Genomic DNA, 23,943 nt, shown 5'->3' on the forward strand with positions numbered 1-23,943 from the left:
GCGCGCATGGATGTATATAGGCATGTTTGAATTTTCCGTTCAGAAAGGAGATCTAGGTGTAGAGAGAGGAGTTTGGGGGTGCACCAAAGAGAGCTTGCCACGAGGTGGGTTCTTTGAGTTGGGTAGAGGGAAGGGAGAGGAGGGAGAGGAGGGTGGTTGCAAGTGAGTGTGCATCAGGTCGTGTATCTCCTTCGGCCGCAAAGTAGAGCAGAGTTCCGAGGTGCAGTTTTGTATCGCGTTGGAGGAGTTTTCGAGTCAAAAGTGATCCCGGAATCACAGGTACCGCTTCGCCAGCAGGAGCGAAGGTGGGAAAGGTGGCGAGGGTCTTCATGAGGGGTGTTTGCGGGTTGGTGGGGGGGATGGCGAGGATGGGCGTTTCGAATTCGGCATCGGTGCGTGCGGCTGCATCGATCGACGAGATCCACAGCGTCTGCTTGAATCCAGCTTGCGAGATCCACTCGGTCAGTGCGGTGATGTACTCTGTGCCACGCGACTTGTACACGGGCGCACGCTGCTGGATCACCACCAACCCCGCCTCGTTGGCAAACACTGCGAAACCCAAAACCGTCAGCACAATATGCCTGCCAGCAAAACTCGTAGCGAGAAAAGCTTACCTTCAAGAGCGGTGGTGATGTCGTCTGCTGCTGCATCGCGCGCGTCCGAGGGACCAGCAAAGGGGAAGCAGAACGACGGATCGATGCGGCCCACCTTGGCGAGTCCCAAGTCGGCGCTGTGCAGCAGCAGGTCGACTGCAAGCTGTGGAACTGATCCGATGGATACGGCTGGAATGATCAGCGTCGCGTCCGCGAATGAATACGATGCGGATGCGAGCGGGGTGTAGAACGGCGTCGACATGGTTGCGTTAGTGATTGCCAACAAGAAGCGTTGGGAAGAAGTGAGGAGAGGTGGAAGCTGTCAGACTGCGCTTTCGAGGCTTCAAGTGGAGGGTCGCGGGATGGGAAATTGTTAGAGCGCGCGTGTTGATGTCGTGGCCTGGACGCGTGTGTTGCTTTGGGGCGCAGCGGGCCGCACGGGGCTTCGTAACGAGCGCTCAGCGATCGATCACTCCACATGGCCAATTCCCAGCTGCGCCCAACCTTGCCGCACTGATCATCCTTCCCCCCACCACCTGCACCATCCCATCCTCTGCAGTTAGCGACAATGGCGGCGGCAACAGCACACACCTCTGCGGGCATCGCATCCAGCTCCGGGTTCGACTTCTCCAACTACTCGCGCAACACCTTCCTCTCCGCACAGGGGCTCGGAGGATTCACCGCCACGTCGACGGGCACGACAATCGTCGGATGCATCTTCAAGGACGGCGTCGTCCTCGGCGCCGATACACGTGCTACGGAAGGCCCCATCGTGGCGGATAAGAACTGCGAAAAGATCCACTACATCTCGGACAACATCCGCTGCTGCGGTGCGGGTACCGCGGCGGATACCGAGTTTGTCACGCAGCTGATCTCGAGCAACATGCAGCTGCACGAGCTCAACACGGGACGCCAGCCGCGTGTGGTGACAGCAATGACCATGCTCAAGCAGCGTCTCTTCCAGTACCAAGGCCACATTGGTGCCGCGCTCGTGCTGGGCGGATACGATGCCACCGGCCCCCACCTCTTCACCGTCGCCCCACACGGATCGACGGACAAGCTGCCCTACGTCACCATGGGGTCGGGAAGTCTCGCAGCAATGGCCGTGTTCGAGTCGGGATGGACGAAGGATATGGAGCGCGCGGATGCGATTCAGCTTGTGGCAGCTGCGATCAGCTCCGGCATCTTTAACGATCTCGGCTCGGGCAGCAATGTGGATGTGTGCATCATCGAGAAGAACAAGACGGAGTACCTGCGCAACTACGAGACGCCCAACGAGCGCGTGCAGAAGGAACAGAAGTACAAGTTCCCCAAGGGCACCTCGGCCTGGACCAAAGAACAGATCTACGATATGATCCGAAAACAAGGTATGTTGCCATCCCCCGCACCCAGTCCGCCGTAGCCACAGAGACATGGACTGACATAGCTGTGGGCTGGATAGATGTGCTCGAGATCGGAAACACCGCACCCGTACCAGAGGTCGCTCCACCAGCAGGCGCCGCCGAGGAGACAATGGACACCTCGTAGCCACACCCCTGTCCTGTATCGTACCGCCGCTCACGAAGCATTTGATAAACACACGCGCGTGCACTCTTGACTGTGACACACGGTTGCCACTCACTACTGCCACGGTCACACACTGCATACACGGCCAACGTCTAGACTATATTGAAAGGGGACCACATGGGTGCGACTAGAGATCCTCGACAACGACGCTCCAGGGATGGTCGACTTTTCCGAGCTGGATGTCGGTGATCCTCCCGAGCATGGCCTTTGCGATGGGACCAATGCCATCCCCTGCCGGAATGTGGATATCCTTGCCCATGTATCCAACCCTATCCACAGGACTCACGACAGCAGCCGTGCCCGCGCCGAACATCTCGATGAGCTCGCCGCTCTTCTCTGCCTGGATCAGCTCGTGGATCGAGATCTCGCGTTCGGTGACCTTGAGGTTCTTGGGCAGGCTGTCGAGTGGATACTTGCCCTCGACATGGTCGTGTGCGATGTGCAGGATGCTGTCCCTCGTCACACCGGGCAGGATCATACCGTTCAGCGGCGGCGTAACTAGCTCGACGCCATCGCCCTTCTTGAGCGCCACGAACAGGTTCATGGTGCCCACCTCGGTGAGCAGATGCTCCTCACCAAACAGCCACAGGTTCTGCTGGTAGCCACGCTTGGCCGCCTCGAGCTGCGGCAGGATGCCCGGCGCATAGTTGCCGCCGAGCTTGTACTGGCCCGTTCCGCCCGGCCACGCACGCACCTTGTTCGGGTCCGCCTCGAGCGCCACCGGCTTGAAGCCCGTCTTGTAGTACGGCCCGACGGGCGAGCAGATGACGAAGAGCAGCGCGTCCTTGGTCGGGTGCACACCCAGCGCTGCCTCGGTTCCGATCAGCGCCGGACGGATGTAGAGCGAGTGACCCGGCTCGGATGGGATCCATCCCTTGTCGAGCGCGACGAGCTTCTTGATGAGCGTGATGAGCTGCTCGCCCTCGAACGTGGGCAGCGCAATGCGTGCCGCCGAGGTGTTCATGCGCTTCATGTTCATGTCCGGACGGAAGAGGCGCGTCTGGCCGTTGACGTCCTTGTACGCCTTCATGCCCTCGAAGAGCGACGGCGCATAGTGGAAGATGACCGCGCTCGGGTCGAGTTGCAGCGGCGCATACGGGTGGATCTTGGGCGCGTCCCAGCCCGTGGCGCTGTTCCAGGGCACCGAGAGCATGTGGTCGGAAAAGTTGGCTCCGAACACGAGGCTCTGCGAGGGCGGCGGTGTGCGCGGCGCGTTGGAGCGCGTCACGACGAGCGAGGATGCGTCGAGGTGCTTGGTGCCCGTCGCCTCGCCCGTCATGGGATCGTGCGAGACGCTGGTCGACTTGCATCGGAGTGCGAGCGCTGCTGGGCGAGGAGCAGCCGCAGCCGCAGAGGCACGCGCACGCAGAGCAGTTCTTGCGAATGCGATCATGCTGTCAATGCGGGGAAAAGGGGGTGTGATAGAGAGGATGATGGGGACGTTGGGGAAGAAAGGAAGCAAGCCAGGAGTCGGTTCTGTGCGGTGATGCGGCTCGAGTGACTCGGCGGCGGCGCTTCGAGAGACTGCTGGTGGGAATACGGCTATTTGCGAGGCAGATCAGCGCATCGGCCGCCCCCCGAGCGCCATTTCGGATATTTGGACGGCTTTTCTACTCAACTCTCATTCGGCCGAATCGAAGAACCCGCGTCCGAGTTGCGTCGAGACATCCAACACCCCTCCGTAACTGCGCACTTTGGTCGCTCGACACGACATCCTTTACGACGTCCACGACCCTCGCTCTCTCGTCAACGACCACCTCACCTCGACGCATCGTCATCCTCTCTCGCCACCGCATTCTCTTTTGCTGTGGCGTATATACCCGCGTCTTCCGCTTCGTTGCTTCGTCGAGGACAGCTGAGTGTTGTGGCGCAGCCATGTCTTCGCTCCACTTTTGTGCCGAGTGCAACAACTTGCTGTACCCCGAGGTGGATCGAACGAACCATGTGCTGCTGTACGCATGTCGCAACTGCAACTATCAGCAGGAGTCGCGAGAGTCGCTCGTGTACCGCAACGATCTCATGTCCGTTACCAAGGAACAACCGGGCATTGTGGATAACCTCATGAAGGACCCGACGTTGCGTCGAACACACGACCTCAGCTGCCCGAGCTGCGGACACGGAGAAGCGGTGCTCTTCCAGGACCAGAGCAAGCGCATCCTCAACAGAATGATCCTCTTCTACGTGTGCGCAAAGTGCAACCATCTGTTCAGAGATCCCGTGCTCCAAGCCCCACAAGCAGGCCCAGGCCAGATCTGGAACGACAGAAAGAAGAAGTAGCATCTACGCTCCACCCATCCAAACCTCAACCATCTTGTATTTGTACCAATACCATAACCCCCTCATACGCTCTCTCACTGCACGGCCGCGGTAGTGCGAAAGGAAAAAGGGCAGATGCATTCGTCTACTTGTACTTGTCCTTGTGGATCCAGCTGAGGCCCACGGTATCGTACCCGCCCTGCTCGGCCATGCGGTAGTACATGGCTGCCTTTTTGAGGTCCTTCTTGCATCCCTTGCCCGCGGCGTACAGCGCTCCTGCCTCGGCCTGCGCATCCGCATCGCCGAGCTTGGCCGCCAGCTCAAAGTACTCGAGCGCCATGGGCTTGTCCATCTTGACGCCCCAGCCGTAGCAGAAGCACTTGCCCAGCTCGTACACGCTCAGCTTGAGCTCGCTCTTGATCGCGCGCAGCTCGGCGTCGCTCTTGGGCGTCGAAGTGTTGGCCATCATCTCGCCCGCACGCGCCGCCGCCTTCTGGATCCACGTGAACCCTTTCGCCGGATCCTTGCGCGCGCCCCACCCCTCGCGCAGCGCCATGCCAAACATGCACATCCCCACCACGCATCCGCCATCCACCTTGGCCGATCGCTCAAAGTAGAACGCAGAACGCGCAAGATCACCTTGCTCGTGGTGCGTGATGCCCGACGAGAGAAAGTCTTCCGCCGACGACGGGCCCGTGCGTGTGTCGACTGCAGGCGATGTACGCGGTCGTGGAGTCGATTGGACGCCGCTTACACCCAGCCCGACGGGGGGTGCCGACGCGCTCGCCTGCATTTCGACCGATCCCAACGCGTTGCTCGACTTGGCATTGCGCAGCATCGATGACCGGTTGGGGCCGCCAGCACCGGCTACGGGGCTGTACGCCTCCTGGGCGGGCTGCAGCGAGCGGAACGACGCGTGCGAAGCCTTGGCCTGCATACTCGGCGCGCCGCGCGTGCGTGGGGAGGCCACTTGCGGTGGGATAGGCGAATGCTCTTGCCAGTTGGCCGACTGCAGCACCAGCGGGTCGTGCGCCACGCTGCCGATCGACATGCGCGAGGTCATGACACTGCCGATGGTGCTCGAGCTGTCGCGTCGGCTGCTGCCGTCCAGACGCAGCGTCTCGACGTCCAGATCCGACACCATGCTCTCGCGCCCGTCGGCGCGTGCGATGGCCTCCGCGCGCTTGCGCCCGATGATGGGCCGATCCACGCCCTGGAAGTACTGGTTGGGATCCGAGTAGCCGTTGGGAGTGCCGCCACTCATGCTCGGCGAGCTCCATGCGGCAGCAGGCGGTGGAGGCGGAGGTGCGCGCCCCGCAGGATGGCCCGAAGGCTTGAGCCGACGCGACTCGAGTGATCCAGCCGACGCGACTCTCGGGTTGGACAGCAGCGCCGACGGCGCGAGCGGCGTGCGTTTCACTTCGCCCGAGCCCGCGTGCTGCGGCGGCTGGTCGGGCGAGGATGCGGCGGACATGGTCTCGATGCGCGCCGAGGTGGGGTTGGGCATGGACGAGAAGCGCTGTTGGCTGCGGTGGTTCGGGTCGCGGCTGGAGTGCGCGTGGGCGCCGCTCGCTCGCGACGCTTCCGAACCGGAAGGACTGGGTGGATACACGTAGACGCGTGCGCTCTCTGGGCTTCCGGTGCTCTCGCGCGCATCGTTGCCAGTGATCGTCGCAGTCGACGACGTGGAGCGATGGCCAAGGTGACGATCTGCCGAGGCCACAGGAGTGCGATCGTAGATGTGCTGCGATGCGTCGTGATAGGCGGTCACTGCGTCGCCATCGTGAGATTCGATTTGAGGCACAAAGCTGTGCCTGGGATCGCCCTGTTGCTGCCAGTGTCCGGCCTGGTGCTGGTCGAGCAGTCTAGGCGGCGGAATGGATCTCGTGAGGCTAACGACCTTTTCTTTGCTCGGCATTTCTCGGATAGCGGGTGTCGACGAGGCATGCACGCCTCGCATCGTGCCTTCCGCGCTTCGAGATGGATCACGAGCCGCATGGTCGAGCTTCCACTGCTGTGCAACCGACGAAAGGCCACCGCCGGACGCAAATGGCCCTTGATCCGGGTCCAGCTGAATGTCGTACGCGGCTACACTGGAGGGTAGGTGGCTTGAGCCAGGTCCGACATTGCCGTCGAGCTCATCGCCGTAGACGCTCTCTTCGTAGGCACTCTCTTCGTCGTCGGCGCGCGAGGCCCACGCTCTGCCCCACCTTCCGTCCTCGCCGAATTCGGAGCTGCGCACGGTATCGATGGAAGCTCTGCGCGAGAGGGACGTATCGAGGCTAGCGCCGGTGATGGAGTTGAACGAGATGTCAGAGGCGACCGAGTTGCGGAAGGCGTTGCTGAGCAGATGGGCCGAGTGCGGCTGCTCGTCGGCGCTGGCATGCATGGGGCTGTAGGAATCGAACTGGTCGTCGTAGGTCGCTTTGTAGCCGCGTTGGACGGTGAACGAAGTGCCGGACGAGGAGGGTGTGGGAGGCGAATCCTGTGAGGTGGGTGTCTGTGTGCGCGGGTTGCGGGAGAAGCTGGAGCCAGGCTCGGAGAGCAGGTTGACGCTACGGATGCTCTGGGCATCGTCAAAGTCGTCGGGGTCGGGCGACGGCTGGACAGGCGGTCTTCGGACAGAGGTGCGGCGAGAGAGGGCCGAGGCACGCTCATAGATGCGGTGAGAGGTAGGATCTGAGCTTGCATCGTGCGTGCTGGGCTCGAGGATGTCTTGCTGGACCTGCTTGCCTCTCTTGACGAGAAGCTCGAGCGGCGAAAGCTTGGAGTCGGTGGGTGGATCCGAGGTAGGAGAGGAAGGCTGATACGCGCGAGGCAGCTTGTTCCAAGAGAGAGCGTCTAGCGAGAACGCACCGTGATCCGAAAGCGCCGGGCTGGTAGAAGGCGTGTGGGCTGCGTCCGCGTTGGAAGAGTAGGAGGCATCGCTGTTGGACGAGGCGTGCGAGCCTGCGGAGAAGGAGCGGACTGCCGAAGCAGAGCGAGCATCGGGAAGTAAGCGGCTCATGGCGCGCTGTTGTACGTAGACGAAGCAGAAGGGTGAGGACAAAAGAAAGAATGTGTTCACGGCTCGTGTACGAGTAGGTTATCTGACCAGCAGAAACTGAGTGTTGACGATGGAGCCGAGATGGTGGGTGGTCTGAAGTCGCTGTGGCGCGGAGGCGATGCTGACTGCTTGAGGCGCGTTATGAAAGGTGGGCGTAGGCGCGTCGTGGGACGAGAGGAAGTGGGCGCGACAACCGAGTAGCGTGCGCGTCCAAAGTGGTGGCTGGAGCCGCAGCGCTCGAGTGTGGTGTCCGGCAGAGGCCTTTTCGCGGAGTGAACGAGCAGAAAGCCGTTCCGAATCAGGGCTCGGCCGACGTCGAGATGATGGTGATCAAGACGGCGGATCGACCGACGTTCGCAGGGTCGACCCGAAAGCGTCTGCCAAAAGCACGCCGTCGATCCCCCAAGCGCGGGCCGAGGCAGCGGGACGAGTGCGGAATCTGCCAGAGGACCCTTTTGCACTTCACCTCGGCCCGGCCGCGCCCCCTTCACACCTCTCCTTTTGCGCGGCAGCTGCGCGAGCCCTGAAGCTTAATTTCAGCCCGGCGCGTCTTCATCTGCAATTTTCGGAAGCACCGAGAGGTTCCCCCCCTGTGGCTTTCACTCTGGTCGGCATCTCCGCTCCCTCGTTTCTCACAATCACATGGTCGGAGCAGCGTTGCAGTCTGGCGAGCGAGTGGGAAGGTTGAGAGTTGGCATTCACACGGCAGCTGTTGGCCTTGTGAGGCCGGGGTATCTAGGAAGTCGACGCTCGCAGCACGCAGCACGCAGCACATCAGTCGCTGGGTTGCTGGGCGAGCATGGTTCGCAGCTGCTGAACTCGTGCCCGCATGCTGGCGCATCGTCTGAAACCAAGCAGGAAAAGCAGAGAGAGAGGTCAGTTGTCCTGGATCCATTCGATTTGCCGAGAAGAGAGGGCGCGGCACTTACTCGCGTATGAGTTGCGTCTCTTGTTTGCGACGCTCGAGCTGCATCTGCATGATGAGCTTGAGCGTCTCTTTGGCCTGCACGGGCCGCAGCTCGTTGATCAAAAACTGCATGTTGACCACCACATTCTGCATGTGCTTGAGTCGATCCTTGGCCTCGGTCGACTGCGTCCAGAATCCGGGATTCCCCGCCAGCTGCTGCTGCTGCTGTTCGGGCAGCAGGTTCGGGTCCGGCACTGCGGCCACCCACACATCGTACGGCTGCGCAGGTTTGAGAAGGTCGGCGGTGATCTCTCGGTATGTTTGCAGCAGCGTCTGCAGAAGCGTCAACAGCAGCTCCTTGCGGTCGGTACCTTCGAGCGGGTACAGCACGGGGATGCCGAGTTGCTCCAGTGTCGGCGTCACGTCCGGAATCGGCCACAGCTGCCCAAACACCGTGTAGCCACCGTCCTCCTCGATCCAGTCAATGTTGGGCGGCTCCAGCGTTCGCTTCAGGTCGAAGTCTGGAAGCGACGATGTCGAGGCTTCTGCTGCAGCGCCATCCGCAGCACCCATCTCGACATCGTCGTCGCCGTCGGTTTGCTTCGACGATGAAGCTACGCTTTCGAGGATGCGTGTCTGGCGGCCCAGTCGTTCTTCGGGAGTGAGGGAGTCCCAGCTCGGCTCGTCTTCGCCCAGCTTGTGCGCGTTGAGCGCATCCAGGTACCGCAGGTTGCGCTTGGTGAACTTTTTGTAGATCTGCGGAGGTGGCGGGAAGAACGAGGTGCTGACCTGGTTCGCGTTGGACGGACCTGCAGCGGCGGCATCGCCGGCGCCATCTTGGTGCTGCTGCTGGGCGGCTGTCTCTTCGTGCTCGCCGTTCATGATGAATGCGCCAAGCTGCTGGCTGTGTCGCTACGGAGGGCGTGAGAAGATGCTGCTTGGACAGCTGTCTCACGCCGACATCCGGCCGTGCGCGCCGCCTGCAGGAAGGCCGAGATCCGAATCGAGGCAGTTTTCCGTTTATCGACGCTGCAGCCACAGCCGCCTTTCAAAAAGGGCAACGGCCGCTGACTCGATTCGCGGTGCATCCGACTTGCATATTTCGACTCGACTCGATCTTCTCACTTGCCCCACCACCACATCTGCCACACATACCGTCGACGACCAAAATGACCAACACGCTGGACATTACCAAGCGCGAGCAGACCATCAACCTCGGAGCGGGCCCCAGCTCGCTGCCGACGTCGGTGCTGCTCGAGGCTGCACAGGGCATCCTCGACTATCAAGGCACGGGCATGGGTCTCACCGAGCTCTCGCATCGCTCCAAGACGTTCCAGGCGCTCATGGACAAGACGGAAGCCGATCTGCGCGCACTGATGTCTGTGCCCGACTCGCACGCTGTGCTCTTCCTCCAGGGCGGCGGGACGGAGCAATTCTCCGCCACGGCGCTCAACCTGCTCGCCGCCCACGCCGTGCATAATCCCGACTATTTTGCCACCAACGGCAACCAGGGTCCGCCATGCGATTACGCCGTCACGGGATCTTGGACGGCCAAGGCGGTCAAGGAGGCTGCTCGACTTGGCGCCAACACGAATGTCGCCGTGGATGCAAGGAAGGTCGAAGGGGCTGGTGGCAAGTTTGGCTCCATCCCGCGCGTGAGCGAGTGGAAGCTTAGCCCGGTGGCGAGCAAGCCTGCAATGCTGTACTACTGCGATAACGAGACGGTGGATGGTGTCGAGTACCCGAGCCCTGGATTCCCGCTCGACCAGCTGCCCGAAGACTACCGCAAGACCGTACCGATCGTCGCCGACTGTTCGAGCAACATCCTGTCGAGGCCGATCGACGTGGCTGCGCATGCGATCGTGTTCTTCGGCGCCCAGAAGAACGTCGGTCCGTCTGGCGTGACCGTGGCGATTGTTCGCAAGGACCTGATTGTGGATCCTGATGCCGGCGTTGCACATGGTGGACCACGCATTCCGACGACGCTGGTGTACAAGAACATGCTCGACAACGGCTCGCTGTACAACACGCCTTCGATGTTTGCCATCTATGCGTCCGGGTTGGTGTTCGACGATCTGCTGCGCAACAAGGGCGGTGTTGCCGGTGCCACGGAGCGATCCGCCCAAAAGGCTGCGCTGATCTACGGCGTGATCGAGGCGAGCGAGGGCGTCTTCTTGCCCACCGTCAGACAGGCGTCGGCAAGGAGCCGCATGAACGTCACCTTCCGCATCTCCAAGCCGGGTCAGAACCAGCCGGATGAGAAGCTCGAGGACGCATTCGTGAAAAGGTGCGCAGAGGCCAACATTGTGCAGGTCAAGGGTCATAGGTCCGTGGGCGGTATTCGTACCAGCTTGTACAACGCTGTCACGATCGAGCAGACCCAAAAGCTGGCAGAGGTCATGAAGACGTTCGCTCGCGACGCCAAGGATGGCAAGCTCTAATCCAATCCTTTGACTGCCCTTGTAGCCCTTTCCGCATCAAAAATTCATATCCTTATCCTTCAGACCCACACGGTAGAGACGCCGTCATCGACTGTGATTCTGGTGAAAGGGGGATGGATTGCTCACTCTGCAGTGGCAGTTTGAGACTCGAGCTGCTTGTCCCTCTGACGACGCTTCTGCTTTTTCTTCTTGTTGCTCTTCTTCCTGCGCTCCTTTTCGATGGTGCGGTCGATGCGGCTGCCGCCCGACTGGCCGCGCACCAGCTTTTCCAGCACGAGACTCATGCGTCGGCGCGCCAGCTCGCGGTTGCGGTCGCGCGATCGTGTCTCCTGGCACGTCAGCCTCGTGCCCGTGGGCAGGTGTGTGAGCTGTACATTCGTCGACAGCTTGTTGATCGCCTGCCCGCCCGGGCCCGAGCCGCGAACGAACTTTTCCGCCAGATCGCGCTCGTCGAGCGTCAGCGGGTACTTGCGCGAACCGGGCTGCAGCGTATACTCGCCCGAAACAAACCATTCCGGCAGCCCATCGGCGTCGCGCAATCCAGCTGCTTTGGTCGAGGCATCAGATTCGATTCCGAAGGACGAGTCTACGTCTTCATCCAAGGGCGTTGTGTGGTCGCCGAGACTACCTGTTGAAGATCAGGTGAGAAAAAGGCGTCAGTCGCTACCTTTGTGAGGCTGATGGCGTATGCAATACCTACACACCGACTTCTTCCTCTAGCCATTCCTGCGTGCCCTGCGCGCCCTGCTTGATGTCTGCGAACGTATATCGATCGAGGCTCTCGTCTGCATCCTCCTCGCGCTCGTGCTCGATGCGATGGACGTCGTACCACGGCACGCCCTGCTGCTGCTGGCGCTGCAGCTCTGCGTCGCTCCACACCACACGCACGGGGAACGTCGCCTCAAAGTCGAACTCGGCCAGCTCGGTCGGCAGGAGCTCCGGGCGGTCCTTGCGCAGATAGGCGTTGTTGATGGGTGGGTCGATTAGCTGGAGCGCCGTGAGCGGGCGAGACGAGACATACGTCTGTGCAATCAGCGACGCTGGCCCGCCTGTGATCATGATCGGTGGGAACGGCGGTGTCTTTCCCGATTGCCGCAGCGTGTCGATGGCGTCCTTCTCAAAGACCTGCATGAGCTTGGTCGAGTCCTTGAGCTCCGACACGGCCTGGTCCGGATCCAGGTCGAGCAGCAGAGACTCGTAGCCCTGAGCGGAAAAGTGCTGGATCCATTCCGAGAAAGCTGCTTGCGCGGGAGGCGAGCTTGTCCATTTCGAGGCGGTGAGGAAGAGCAGCGGCGTCGGAACCTCGCGAGACGCCGAGGACGATGCAGGCACCACCGTGAGAGTGGACTTGAAGCGGCAGCTGAGCCGAGGGGCGCTAGCTATCCGCGCTGCGCTGCGTAGACTCAGCGGTATTGTGGCTAATCGCAGCATCTTGCAGCACGCCAAGAGACTGGTGAAAGATGGTCGGCAAGGAGCCGGTTTTTTTGGGGTGCAAGGCAAGAAGAAGAGGTGGAGGATGGTGCTCAGAAATCACACGCCCCGCGTCGGAAGGGCGCCGAAGCTGCTGGCCGGGTCCCTTGGCTGGCAGAGCAGCAGCAGTCAGGGTCCATATTCCCCCGCCGCCACGCCTTGATCCGAGCGTTGGCCAATTTGGCTCATCTTGCGGAGCGCCTTCTTCTTCCTTCCTCTCCCTTTCGCCACGCGCCATCAGACCAAGTCAGGGCTCAAGACCAGTCAGAATCGATCGGGACAGCGCGTCTCCTACGCAAAGCATGACGGATCCAACCGCGACCGCCGAGCCGTCTCTCAAGCGCGCGCATGATGATGATGATCATCAGTCTCCCGTGCCCTCCTCGTCGCATCTCGAAGACGCTTCGAGCTCTACCAACATACTCTCATCCGAAGTCGATGCGCAAAAGCGCCCACGGCTGCCCATAACTACCGACGACACGAAGTCAGAGTCACCATCTCCTGGCGCCAACGAGGTCACTATCCTACCTGGGCTCGTGCTACCGCTCAACGAGGAGGTCCTCAGGACGTTCTTCCAGTACTCGCACGATCGGCACGACGTCTTCCTGAAACGCAAAGAGGGCAAGCCACAGGAAGAGTGGACCGACGATCCCGTCTTCAAGTCCACCAAGTTCGCCAATGTCTATCGCGTGCTCGACCGCTTGACGCAATATGTGCTCACGCGCGTCGTGCAAGACGGCCCGCAGCAGCTCGAAGAAGTCTGCTTTCGTGTGCTGCTCTTTCGCTCGTTCGCGCGCATCAGCACCTACGAGGTCATTCGCGCCGCACTCGGAGGCCCTCCGACGCTGGCCAACTTCTCGCCCACCGCCTACGAAAACTTCCTCATGCCTCACATCAGCGCTGGCAACCCCGTTTACGGCAGCTCCTACTTCATCCCAGCGCCGAGAGAGTTTAGGACCAAGTACCCGTATCAGTCGACACTGCGCCTCGTCCACCTCATGATGCGCACAGGGCTGCCGAGGCGACTCGCAGACTTGCACCACATGCGCGATGCTCATGCACTGCTGACATCATTCCCGAGCTTAGGACCCTTCCTGGCCATGCAGTAAGTAGTGCGCGTGCTTTTTGTTTTTCCGTTCAGTGCCAATCTCGACTAACGATCTCCTCTTTCATGGTGCTCGTAGGCTGCTGCTCGATCTCAATCTCTCGGATCACTTTGACTTTAGCGAGGAGGAGTTTGCGGCATGCGGGCCCGGCTCCAAGCAGTGTCTCGTGGACATCTTTGGCAAGTACGTCTCGGGCTTCGAGCTGGAAGCGATGCGCTGGATCCAGAAGGAGCAGGAGCACTACTGGGCCAAGTACGGCATCACGGACGTGCCGCATCTGTGTCCTGCGCGCAAGCCGGGCCTCAACGTCGTAGACATCGAGCACACGCTGTGCGAGGTGTTCAAGTACCGCCGCGCCCGAGGGCGCATGGAGGCGCCACCCCGCAACGTGCGCGGATCCAAGCGCGGGCGCCGCGGACGTGGAGCTGCTCGCGCCACGCCTGTGGCTGCATATCCAGCCCGCGGAATCAAGCAGGAGGACGAAGACGGGCTCGACGGGCTCGACTTTGAGCGCATCCGCAGCAACGGCTCCAAGACCTCGGGGCAGGAGAAAGTCAAGAGCTTCGTGCCGACGGGCGACGCGGTGACTGGACATCTGCCGGCCAAGTGGCTCGTGCCGCGTGCGCCCGAGGAGTACGAGCGTCCACCGCCCGTCGACCGCAGCGAGGACGTGTACGAGGTGTCGCACATTGTCGCCATGACACCCACGCAGTCCAAGTGCCTGGTGCGCTGGAAGGGCTTCGGCCCCGACGACGACACGTGGGAGTATTTCGACGAGCTGGTCAACGGGGGCGCCAAGGAGGCGGTGGAGGAGTACCTCAAGTGGCTCCGCACCGTCAAGGACGAGATCGAAGCCATGCTGGACGAGGAGAAGAGCAATCGCGAGGCGCTCGAGAAGATGCCGGCCGCTAGCCTGATGAGCAGCGCTACCAAGGCGTCGCCGGAACCGCATGGGTTTGGCACGCGACCGGCACTGCCGTTTGCCAACATGCCGCTTGCACTGCCTTTCTGAACGTCCAATCATTCTGTTCTTCGCATGCGGCTGAAAGATGCGGAGGGTATATTGCAGTGCAAGGCAGATGTGTGATCTAAAAACACGGGTCGATGCGTTCGAGCTCGTCGTCGTCGGCTTGGATCTGCTCTCTGAACCAGTACGGCAGCTGGTCTTGGTCCGGAAAAGTGATGAGGTCTGTATCGAACATTTCCACGAAGCGTTCGTTTGTAGCTCTCGCCCTGTTGCCTGCAAAGTGGCGGTACTCGAGCAAGATCGTGGCGAAGTTCCATCTCTGGAGCTTCCGCAGGCATCCCAGCAGGACGCCAATCTCGTGGATTCCTGAAGTGTCGGTTACCAGGATCGGATGATAGCTTGCAGTGAGGAGGATTTGGAGCGAGTCTTTGACCAGCTCTTCCGTGATTGTGGGCGAGGCAGTTTCGTACTGTGCGAGACTTGGGGCCGATGGTGCCTTGAACGAGTGTAAGAACGACAAATCCAGCCCTGATTCTTCATCAACATTGGCAGGAGGATGATTCTCGCGAGAGATGTCTTGGGATCCCCATCGACGCAGACCAAAGTGGAGTAGGCGGATGCTGTGTTTCTTGCAGAAGGCGGTGAGACTGGGCGAGGGCAGTTCGGCCGTGAGCGAGAGGATGGTACGCAGCTTGAGTGTGCGTACGAACGAGTGGTTGGCGGCAGCCGGTGTGGCTGAGCGATAGATCTGCGGTGCGACGCTAGCGAATAGCGCAGGTGGCTCTACGAGTGCCGCGGTTGGGATGGCGTGTTGAGCGTGATGGTGGTGCGAATGTGAATGCAACTGGCTTGAGCTTGATGGCGCTTGTGAATGCGACGAACTCGTGGACATGGCGGAGGACTTGCCATTCGTCGATGGCGCAAGATGGCTCGACATCATTGACACGCTGGACCTGACCCAAGCAGCAAGGTTGCAGAGGAGGTGGGAGCAAAGTCAAGGGTGAAGGCAGCAGCCAATGGACCCTGGCACACCAAAGCCTCGGAACTCGGACCAATCCCTCCACTTTGCCTTTCCCCCCTGCCATCCTTCCACTCACACTCCTCGCTCTTTCCCCCACACATCCGCATACTGAAGCTGACCATCCTCGCGCCAACGATGCTCCTCTAGCCCGCATAGGCCCGTTTTCAAATATACAGCGCCACTGCGCATGATTGGCGCCCTCGCGCGCACCCTCCAGCCCGCACTGGCGACATGGCTGCATCCGACTCCGCTCCGCTTCCTCCACCTCGCTGACATGTCGAGACGCTCGGGTCGGCTCAGCGCATCCAGCGTCCCATCTGCTTCGACCTCGACCTCGCTCTCTTCGCGCGCCTCAAGCTCCAAGTCCACCGTGCCGTACTTTGAAGAATGGCCTACTGAGGCGCTGCAAGCCGAAGTCAAGCGGTACGGCTTCAAAGTGTCGCGCAAGCGCGCTACGCTCATCGACCAGCTCAAGGCGGTATACGCTGCACTAGAGCAGTTCGATGCTGCGTTCGAGCCCCCGCAACACCCTCTGCCCGCAGATGGCGATGCGATGCAATACGGAGCGCCACCACGGGAGCCGGCGAGAAAACGAAAGCTCATCTTGCCTACCTCCGCCGAAACGGGTGCAGGTAAGGGAAAGGGCAGGGGGCGCAAGAGCGATCCGTTTGTGCTGGATGCAAGTTCGGACTCTGCGCCTTCTTCTCAGCCCGAGTCTGGCTTGGAGCAAGGCGGTGCGGACGAGCCAGGTGATCTGACAGCGCAGCTGGAGCGCGAAGCGCTTTCCGCCACGGACGGCAGCACCGACTCTGCAGATTCGGATGTCCCACTCTCGGCCTCAAACTCGCCCATCAAGCAGCGACGAAGGCGGTCAGCATCGGCCAGAAGCTCGTCGTCGGAAGACGTTCCGCTATCCAGACGTCAAGTAGAAGAGGAGGGCGATGGGGAGGTGGTGGATCCGTCGCCTGTGCTGGCCGAGATTATGACGGCTGCGATGCGAGGCAGCCCCGCCGTATGGGGGCGCATACTCCGCTTTGAACCCATCAGCTTCGATGAAGTGGTGAGCATGGCGACCACCCACGGCCTCGCCATGGACACGGGCAAGCGCAAGGAAGAGCTTCGGACCTGGCTCGACCGCCAGTGCATCTGTTTCTACTCCAACGACCTCACCGGCACACGAGCACGACACTGAAATCGAAAAGCATTGACAAAACAAACAGGTGACGCGATGCACAGCATCGAGCGCATGAAAACGAAAGCAGACAGTCGAGACGGACTAGGAGTGCGAGGTGGGCTGGAGGAGGCCAACTTGCTTGAGACACACGGCGAGCTTCTTGCGTTCGTCACGGTCGAGTTTGGAGGGCGTGGCGACGCAGACGTGCTTGTCATCGACTTGGACGATGCCCTTTTTCCTTCGCTGGTGCTTTTCGATCGAGTTTTCGCGCAGCTGGCACTTGTAGTCGCAGTGGTCCTCGTCGTACTGCTCGATCTCGTGCTTCGGCTCATCGTCCTCATGCGCCTTCTCGTCGCGCTTCGAAAGGCCGTGCAAGCTGATCATCGGTCCGCCGGCATTGTGAGCCGCCCACCAGAACAGATCTCGCGCCGAGCCATCGGCATTGAAGTAGCTGTTGAGGCTGTTCGGGTACGGATCGGGCTTCTGGTCGACGGGGAAGCCACCGAGCCAAGCCGATCGCTTAACGTAGCCCTGCTGACGCATCCACTTGACCGCACGGATGTGGAAGTTCTTGATGTCCGCCTGCGATCCACCACTGGCCTGCGTAATGCCGTACTCGGTCATCCAGATGTCGAGGCCAAACTCGTTGTGCACCGACTCGATCCAGTGCGTAAACTTGTCAAACTCGCGCCACGAACCGTACCAGTGCAGTGCGATGAACGAGATCTTGCATCCGAGCTTCTTGCACTCGGCCATGAACTGCTCGAGCCACTGCATGTTCCAGCACACCTGTGGCGAGCCTACCTTGACGCCCTTGTTCGCCCACGGCTGCATCTCCTTCATCCACAGTTTGGCTGCTGCCTTCGGTCCGAGGTCCGACTGCCCCTGCACGTCGGGCTCGTTGAATGCCAGCATGTACTTGGGCAGTGGTCCACGAGAGAGCTCCGCCTTGACCGCGTTCCACTTGTCCCACTTGGTCGGACCCCAGAATGTCGCCACGTACTCGAAACCCAGCTTGTCCAGGTCGGCAACACGAGTGTCCTGCCAGTGGTGGTACCATCGGAAGTCGGTATTCTTGGTCGACTTGACGCCATTGATGCAGGATGGATCGCAACCCCATGGAAGACCGAGTGCGTGGCCGTTCGAGCCGGATCCACGTGGCTCCACGCTGGTGTTGGCAGCCTCGTGATGATGATGATGCTTCTTGTGATGCTTGTGATGCTTGCGATGGTGGTGCTCCTCGGCATTCGACACCGCGGCCAGCGCGATCAAGACCAGCGACGCAATCCCCCGAACACTGATCCTCATGACGACGTATGAAAGTAAAGAGAGAGAAAGCGGTCTTGCTCAGCAAGAAAAGAGGGGGAAGGGGAAAAGTTTCCTCGGATATGAACACGGCGAAGGGAGATAGGATCCACAAAGACGAGGGAGTATGGATTGAGGGGAAGGGGGGAGGGCGGTATGAGGAGACGATGCTTTTAAAAAGGTGGGCAGGTTTCATGGATCAGGGGTCGGAGCCTGTAGGCACCGTGCGCCGAGCTTGGCAAGAAAAGTTGTCAACACTCGGCCTGAGCGCCAACCGAGCGGTCAGCAGAGCTCATGAATGCTGCACCCTAGAACGGACAAAGGTGTTCTAGGCTGTGCGAAAGGCGTCCAAGCACAATGCATTCAACCGGCGATACTTCATCTTCCCACGCCGCCCGCTCCTCCGAAGACGCTCCGTAAAGCCCACCTCACCGGCCAAACTGACCGAAAGCATTCACTTGCCGTGTGCATTCGTTCCCTTTCAGCTCGACCTCGCCACGCAAAAAGAAAGCAAGAGCATCGTGAGAATAAGCTGAGCAGTGGGCAAGCTCTTTGGAGCACAAGGCTTTGTTGCGGCATTTTCGTGTCACTGGCCGCGATCCATGTGCGACGCAAGGCGATGCACATGCACGCGCTGCAGCCGACGTGTCCATGCGCGCAGTCCAGCCCTGCACCTCAAGCGGCCAAAGCGTCAAGCCGTGCCACAAACAAAGCCCCCTCGGGTCCAAAGAATTCCTTGCTAGAAGGCATGATCCCACGTGCAGGTCTGTGCACCTAAATGCTCGCTCTAAAAGTACAATTGGCTCAGCCTGCGGATCGATCGTGTTGGCCGCGGGCCGGGCAGTATAGCGGATCCGAGCGTACATGCATACTCGCGCATTGCTCATTGTCCCAGCGAGGTCAAAGCGGCCGGCTTTTACCGTTCCGTGCCCCCTCTGCCAAGTGCTGCTAGTGGATCGAGTCTCCGCCCACGAGCACGGCGAATCCGGCGCCGATGAGCGTGCATCCGAGCACGCTGATCCACTTGAGCCGATGTCCGAGCAGCACATCGGCGATCTCGACCAGGATCGTGGTCATGAGGCAGCTGACCGACGCCAGCACAGGTCCCCACAGCGAGAGCAGGATCATGAACGCCGCATTGAAAAAGATGCCGCACCACACCACCATGGCAATCGAGACGTAGGTGCGCAGGTTGTGCGGCAGCTCAAACGTCTCCCACCCAAGCTGGTGCGCCAGAACGATTCCGATCCAGAACGTGGTAAACGTGGTGAGTCCAATGCCGGCGGTCATGACGTTGGCGTGCAGACCAAACGGAAGCGGCGGCGGGATGGATGGGTCGTGCACTTTGCGATATGTCGAGCTGCGGCGACTCACACCCGGCCGCGTCGCGTCGGTGGAGATGCGCGCGGCAGAGACATTGTGCGAGCTCTCGTCGCCGTCTGCGTACGAGGCGTCGGCGAGATGGTGCGTCGAGAGGTGGGAGCGCGTGCGATGCAAACGCGTGGCGCCGGCAAGCACAAGCTCCTCCTCTTCCTCGTCCAGCTCCGACTCCGTGACCTGGCTATCTTCGTCGTCGTCGCGGCGCTTGGTCTCGCTGCTCGGCACCGCCTTGGCATGCACTCGCACCCTGTCAGCGGTTTCTTTGGCGATCTTGCTTGCGTCTTCTTCCGCGAACGGATTTGATGGCTCCGGCGGCGGCGTGATGCTCTGATAGTCTGGGCGCTCCTGGCTAATCAGCTTATCTGCCAGCGTAGACAAGGACCGCCGTTCGTCCAGCTCGTGCTTCTTGGCGGTCTCGGTGACGTCTTGCTCGTCATCGCCGAGGATATGATGGGCACCGTCGCCGTTGCCGGCGTGAAGTGCACGTGCATCGCCGTCCGTCGCGCGTGCCTCGGACTGCGACGAGCGCAAAAGCCCCTCGGTCTCGTAATCGGTCCGGCTGTCGTCGTGCTCCGGGTCCTGGTATCGGACGTAGCTGCGCGAGCGGCGATTGCGCCCGCCGGGAACGGCCGAATACATCTCTGCTTGCTTGATTTCATCCGGAAGTGTACCGATCAGCTTGAACGCCATTTCGTACGCCGCCATGGTCACGGCTCCGATGAACGCCAGCAGGTCTCCCAACACAGGGTTGTGCGCGCTACTGACCGGGACATCTGCCGGAGCTTCGCGGCGAGTAAAGACGCGTGACACCGCCGCAGCGATGGAGCGGTGCACGAGCCGGACAGCGGGGTCTGTATCTGCAGGCGGTTTGCCATGCACCGGATCGACGGGTTTTGGAACTTTGCGGTGATCCGCGCCCCCGTAGGCGACGATTATGACACCCAAGCAGGCAAGCAGCACGGAGAACACCTTGCGCTTCTCCCACTTCTCGCCGAGAAACCAGACGGAGAAGACGAGCGCCCAGACGGAGAAGGTATTGTAGATGGCGGTGATGTCGGCCATCGACGTCATGGGCACTGCGCAGTACCAGCTGAGCGCGGGAATTGTGATGCCGATGGTGAGCACGACGAAGAGACCGGCAAGACGAAGGACGTTGAAGCCGAATGTTTCTTCGAGGAAGGACACCTTGCGGCGGATCATGCCACCCTGCTCGGCATGGTCGGCGTCGCTGAAGGCTTGACTACCCCTGCCAGACGCACGGCTGAGTCTGCGGCGCACTTCGTCGGCCCGCGGGTCCGGTAAAGAAGAGGGCGCCGTGTCGAGCTGCCACCGCAGATTCTGTGCGATGAGATGGAGGTAGTGCGTGATGGGGCGCTTTGTGGTCCACTTGAGAAAGAAGAGGTGCATGGGAAACAGCAGCAGGAATCCGCTGTGGCCGAGGTAGAGCGAAAGGAAAGGCTTGCGGTAGTTGAGCGCCTGCTGCACGTACTGCGCAAACTCGGTCTGCAGCGTATAGGCGAACAGGCTGAGTGCAAAGGCAAAGATGGCCTTGCCTCCACCGGGAAGGTTCATGAAGCTCTTCTTCTTGAGACGGTTGGCTGGAGCTTGAGCTGCATCGTTCTGCTGCTCGTGCGGCTCTTGGCCTGCATAGCTGTCTCGGAAGATGTTGCCCGACATGGTGCAGCGGAAGAGCCACGAGCGCTGCTGACAGAGCAGCTCGGAGAAGCTCAAGGGGCTCTAGCTCTAGCGTCTCTCGTGCATCCCAGGACAACCTGATCAGTTGCACGCCGTGTCTTTGAGCTTGGAGAGACGATCGAAGACGCCGAGACAGCCAGGCCTCTGCGTCTTTGAGCCGGCTTGGTTCGGAATCGATCCGAACTGCCGCTTGCAAGGAAGCCAAGTGTGATCCTTGAAGGGACGAGAGGCAAGATGAACGGTCGTGGAGCGTCAGATGGTGGTCGACAGGCATGCGAATGTTCGAGTGCCGGCTCGGAAGGGCCGCTCCACGAGGGTCTCCTGAAACGCCGTGTTGAGCTGCAAGGCACGCCCACTGCATGTGAGGCTGGCGCTTCCTGCTGTTGCTGCTGTTGCTGCTTCTGGGGCGAAAGACCGAAACACCAACAATTCCGAATCTCCGACTGCCGGTCACGATTCCGATCCCACACGGGCCACGCTCACTTTCTCAAAGTCACACGAATTCAATCGACCCACCAACGTCGGCTCAAACCCGACCGACCATCTGCACCCACTTCGACTCGGCTGGCACAGCATTCGTGCGTCGTTCGGACCGCCTCTAACTCACCGGCGCGGATCCGACAAGGCACTCGCGAGCCAAGTGTGAGCATCGACATCTCGACAGCCACGTCATGGCTTCCACTTCGGCAGCTGCTGCCATGTCTTCCGGATCGCGCTCAGCCGTGCCCGCCGACCTGCTTGCAGTTCACGACTCATTCCAGCGATACAGTCGGGATGTGACCGAGCACCAGATTCCGCGACTGCAGTCGTGCACGCAACTCACCCTGCTTGCCGACTACGAGGCCGAGGTGATCTCTTCCATAGACGGTCTCAAGCGCCAAGTCAACGACCTCAAGTTCGCAGTCGACGAAGCAGAGTCCGACGCGGAACGTCGCGAACTCCAAGCGCTAGCTTCTGCATCCAGTCAGCAGCTCGAAGCGATCCGACAGTCGGTCCGCAAAGCCTTGCTAGCCGCTCGTCGCAGCATCGACAATGCCCGATCGGAAGAAGCGCGCGCTGGGCTTCAGCTTGCAGCTGACAGTGCCAAGGAGCGCACCGGCGGCCGCGGCGGAGGCTCTAGCGGCGAGGACAAGCTCATGACTGCCTCGCAGGATGTCACCGATGCGCTGCGCCGTACCGTTGCGCTCATGTCGTCCGAGCTCGAAAAGTCGGCCATGTCGTCTCAACTGCTCGAGGAGTCGTCGCAAACCATCTCGAGCCTCTCGTTTCAGTACGGCTCGCTCACCACGCTCATGACCAATTCGGTCACAATGATCAAGACCATGGAGCGCGAAGACCTCATCGGCAAGGGCATGGTCGCCGCCTCGTTCCTCTTCTTCCTTGCCTGCGTAGGCTACATTGTGTACGTGCGCCTCATCAGCAAGGGTATCGGTCTGCTCGGCTTCTTCTTCCGCCTCTTTGGCCTCAACCGACTCCTAGGCGGCACCGCCAGCCGGAGCCCTCAAGACCTGCAGCAAAAGGCAGAGCTCTTGAAACAAGCCGCACAGTCGGTCACCAGCACACAGACAGTCGCATCGGCAGCAGTGTCCGTCGCAACTGCAGTCTCGTCCGTCGTAGCATCAGCCGCAGCTGCATCCACGTCCAAAGCGCAACAAGCGGTGCGGGACAAGCCCGTTGACATTCAAGGCGAGCTCGAAGATCTTGTGGATGCTGTCTTGCCCGACGACCAAACACATGGCCACCGCGACTTGCCCATGACCAGGGCAAACACTCTTCCCGTCGAGCATGTCGAGCTGTAATTCACTTAGACCTCCTTCATGATTCGAATGTGTATGTTGAGGGCAAAGCATGCTGTTCAGGATCAGAGGCGACTATAGTACAGAGCGCGGGCTTTCTATTGAGATTGAGACTTCGATTACGACGAGGTCGGTGCGGGTGTCGAATCGGGTCCATCAGTTGCAGACGAGGCAGCTGCGGGTTGGAGCACCTTGTTGCCGAGGCGAGGAGCCGACGCAGTGGTCACAAACTCGGTGGGTACGGGCAGCTTGGCCGAGGCGAGACGAAGAGCCTCCTTGGCGACCTCGGGACGGATCTCGACGGGTCCGCCGATCTCAAAAATGACCTTGCCCATGTTGGCGCGGCAGGCCCAGTACTCGAAGCTGCCCTTGCCCTTACCCATACGTGTCTCGTTGCCCTTGATGCAGACGGGGATATCCGGGAACACGCGCAGGAACACCTGGGCGCCCTTGACCACCTTGAGCTTTCGCTTGAGCGCAGTCTCGGCTGCAACCAGCTGCTTTGCCGACAGACGTGCGGGGGCGAGCAGACGAATGCCATACACACCCTCCTGCACCGTGGTACCCTTGGTTGAGCCGCCAGTGTTGAAGGGGATGGTGATCTTGTGCGCCTTGCGGTACTTTGTCCTACGCGGTGCGAGGTTCGACTTGTGACGAGCACTGCCCAGCTGAGATGTAGGCGAGGCAGGTGTGGTGCGCAGCGAGGGACGAGCGGCCGAGGTCATGTGAAGCGAACGGACGGGCGAGGCGACAGAGGGTCCTGCAACGGCCGCATTGCGCAGGCCAAGCTTGCTGAAAGACGCGGTGAGAGACGACCACATGTCGGTAGTGTGGTGTGAGGAGAAGGAACAGAGCCTCGACGACGGTATCGAGTCGAGTCGGGATGGTGATGGAGAGATGCTCTGAAGGTGACTGCGAGCAAAATGCAAGACCTTGCCAGAGCCTCCGAAAATCAGAAGAAGAGGAGGATCGGATCGGGCAGTATTTTTGGCCAAATGGCCGATTTTGATTGCGATCGTTTCACATCCGAATCAGAAGAGCTCGCCGAGCCGTCGCGGCGTCACAGCGTCACGGCAGCACAGCAGTGTGTTGCGTGTGCCGATGGAATAAACCTCCACCTCGCCAGCCGCACTCGCCCTTTCCGAGCCACACATCTTCCCCCCTGCCCTTTCCTCTCCGATTCGACTTGGCCAACACTACTCTTCGCACTTTCACCATCA

The 23,943-nt window shown here is 60.7% G+C and overlaps 15 protein-coding genes across 15 annotated transcripts; 6 read left to right on the plus strand and 9 right to left on the minus strand.

Annotated features, from left to right (window-relative positions):
• Window positions 1-52: 52 nt before the first annotated feature.
• PAN0_016d5294 (proteasome assembly chaperone 2) lies at window positions 53-855 on the minus strand (the record flags this gene model as incomplete). Its single annotated transcript, XM_014799235.1, has 2 exons — window positions 53-549; window positions 615-855. The coding sequence occupies 2 exons, from the start codon at window positions 853-855 to the stop codon at window positions 53-55; spliced, it is 738 nt and encodes a 245-aa protein (XP_014654721.1).
• Window positions 856-1,161: 306 nt separating this feature from the next.
• On the plus strand, window positions 1,162-2,120 carry PAN0_016c5295 (20S proteasome subunit; the record flags this gene model as incomplete). The annotated part of the gene is made up of 2 exons (XM_014799236.1): window positions 1,162-1,960; window positions 2,035-2,120. 2 exons carry the CDS (start codon window positions 1,162-1,164, stop codon window positions 2,118-2,120), a joined length of 885 nt encoding a protein of 294 aa, XP_014654722.1.
• A 166-nt stretch (window positions 2,121-2,286) lies between these two features.
• On the minus strand, window positions 2,287-3,552 carry PAN0_016d5296 (branched-chain-amino-acid aminotransferase 2; the record flags this gene model as incomplete). The annotated part of the gene is made up of 1 exon (XM_014799237.1): window positions 2,287-3,552. The coding sequence occupies one exon, from the start codon at window positions 3,550-3,552 to the stop codon at window positions 2,287-2,289; it is 1,266 nt and encodes a 421-aa protein (XP_014654723.1).
• A 482-nt stretch (window positions 3,553-4,034) lies between these two features.
• On the plus strand, window positions 4,035-4,436 carry PAN0_016c5297 (DNA-directed RNA polymerase ii subunit 9; the record flags this gene model as incomplete). Its single annotated transcript, XM_014799238.1, has 1 exon — window positions 4,035-4,436. One exon carries the CDS (start codon window positions 4,035-4,037, stop codon window positions 4,434-4,436), a length of 402 nt encoding a protein of 133 aa, XP_014654724.1.
• A 124-nt stretch (window positions 4,437-4,560) lies between these two features.
• Window positions 4,561-7,422, minus strand: PAN0_016d5298 (HCP-like protein; the record flags this gene model as incomplete). Its single annotated transcript, XM_014799239.1, has 1 exon — window positions 4,561-7,422. The coding sequence occupies one exon, from the start codon at window positions 7,420-7,422 to the stop codon at window positions 4,561-4,563; it is 2,862 nt and encodes a 953-aa protein (XP_014654725.1).
• Window positions 7,423-8,235: 813 nt separating this feature from the next.
• On the minus strand, window positions 8,236-9,250 carry PAN0_016d5299 (mediator subunit med7; the record flags this gene model as incomplete). The annotated part of the gene is made up of 2 exons (XM_014799240.1): window positions 8,236-8,305; window positions 8,391-9,250. The coding sequence occupies 2 exons, from the start codon at window positions 9,248-9,250 to the stop codon at window positions 8,236-8,238; spliced, it is 930 nt and encodes a 309-aa protein (XP_014654726.1).
• Window positions 9,251-9,537: 287 nt separating this feature from the next.
• PAN0_016c5300 (phosphoserine aminotransferase) lies at window positions 9,538-10,809 on the plus strand (the record flags this gene model as incomplete). Its single annotated transcript, XM_014799241.1, has 1 exon — window positions 9,538-10,809. One exon carries the CDS (start codon window positions 9,538-9,540, stop codon window positions 10,807-10,809), a length of 1,272 nt encoding a protein of 423 aa, XP_014654727.1.
• A 122-nt stretch (window positions 10,810-10,931) lies between these two features.
• On the minus strand, window positions 10,932-12,240 carry PAN0_016d5301 (uncharacterized protein; the record flags this gene model as incomplete). The annotated part of the gene is made up of 2 exons (XM_014799242.1): window positions 10,932-11,433; window positions 11,510-12,240. 2 exons carry the CDS (start codon window positions 12,238-12,240, stop codon window positions 10,932-10,934), a joined length of 1,233 nt encoding a protein of 410 aa, XP_014654728.1.
• Window positions 12,241-12,581: 341 nt separating this feature from the next.
• On the plus strand, window positions 12,582-14,397 carry PAN0_016c5302 (uncharacterized protein; the record flags this gene model as incomplete). The annotated part of the gene is made up of 2 exons (XM_014799243.1): window positions 12,582-13,384; window positions 13,464-14,397. The coding sequence occupies 2 exons, from the start codon at window positions 12,582-12,584 to the stop codon at window positions 14,395-14,397; spliced, it is 1,737 nt and encodes a 578-aa protein (XP_014654729.1).
• Window positions 14,398-14,473: 76 nt separating this feature from the next.
• Window positions 14,474-15,289, minus strand: PAN0_016d5303 (tyrosine phosphatase; the record flags this gene model as incomplete). Its single annotated transcript, XM_014799244.1, has 1 exon — window positions 14,474-15,289. One exon carries the CDS (start codon window positions 15,287-15,289, stop codon window positions 14,474-14,476), a length of 816 nt encoding a protein of 271 aa, XP_014654730.1.
• Window positions 15,290-15,560: 271 nt separating this feature from the next.
• On the plus strand, window positions 15,561-16,565 carry PAN0_016c5304 (uncharacterized protein; the record flags this gene model as incomplete). The annotated part of the gene is made up of 1 exon (XM_014799245.1): window positions 15,561-16,565. The coding sequence occupies one exon, from the start codon at window positions 15,561-15,563 to the stop codon at window positions 16,563-16,565; it is 1,005 nt and encodes a 334-aa protein (XP_014654731.1).
• An 84-nt stretch (window positions 16,566-16,649) lies between these two features.
• Window positions 16,650-17,855, minus strand: PAN0_016d5305 (glycosyl hydrolase 53 domain-containing protein; the record flags this gene model as incomplete). Its single annotated transcript, XM_014799246.1, has 1 exon — window positions 16,650-17,855. One exon carries the CDS (start codon window positions 17,853-17,855, stop codon window positions 16,650-16,652), a length of 1,206 nt encoding a protein of 401 aa, XP_014654732.1.
• Window positions 17,856-18,800: 945 nt separating this feature from the next.
• On the minus strand, window positions 18,801-20,909 carry PAN0_016d5306 (uncharacterized protein; the record flags this gene model as incomplete). The annotated part of the gene is made up of 1 exon (XM_014799247.1): window positions 18,801-20,909. The coding sequence occupies one exon, from the start codon at window positions 20,907-20,909 to the stop codon at window positions 18,801-18,803; it is 2,109 nt and encodes a 702-aa protein (XP_014654733.1).
• A 689-nt stretch (window positions 20,910-21,598) lies between these two features.
• PAN0_016c5307 (sec20-domain-containing protein) lies at window positions 21,599-22,726 on the plus strand (the record flags this gene model as incomplete). The annotated part of the gene is made up of 1 exon (XM_014799248.1): window positions 21,599-22,726. One exon carries the CDS (start codon window positions 21,599-21,601, stop codon window positions 22,724-22,726), a length of 1,128 nt encoding a protein of 375 aa, XP_014654734.1.
• Window positions 22,727-22,842: 116 nt separating this feature from the next.
• On the minus strand, window positions 22,843-23,544 carry PAN0_016d5308 (ribosomal protein L16; the record flags this gene model as incomplete). The annotated part of the gene is made up of 1 exon (XM_014799249.1): window positions 22,843-23,544. The coding sequence occupies one exon, from the start codon at window positions 23,542-23,544 to the stop codon at window positions 22,843-22,845; it is 702 nt and encodes a 233-aa protein (XP_014654735.1).
• Between the last annotated feature and the right edge of the window lie 399 nt (window positions 23,545-23,943).

The sequence above is a fragment of the Moesziomyces antarcticus genome (assembly GCF_000747765.1).
Source record: "Moesziomyces antarcticus DNA, scaffold: scaffold_v10016, strain JCM 10317, whole genome shotgun sequence".
NCBI classification, from domain to species: domain Eukaryota; kingdom Fungi; phylum Basidiomycota; class Ustilaginomycetes; order Ustilaginales; family Ustilaginaceae; genus Moesziomyces; species Moesziomyces antarcticus.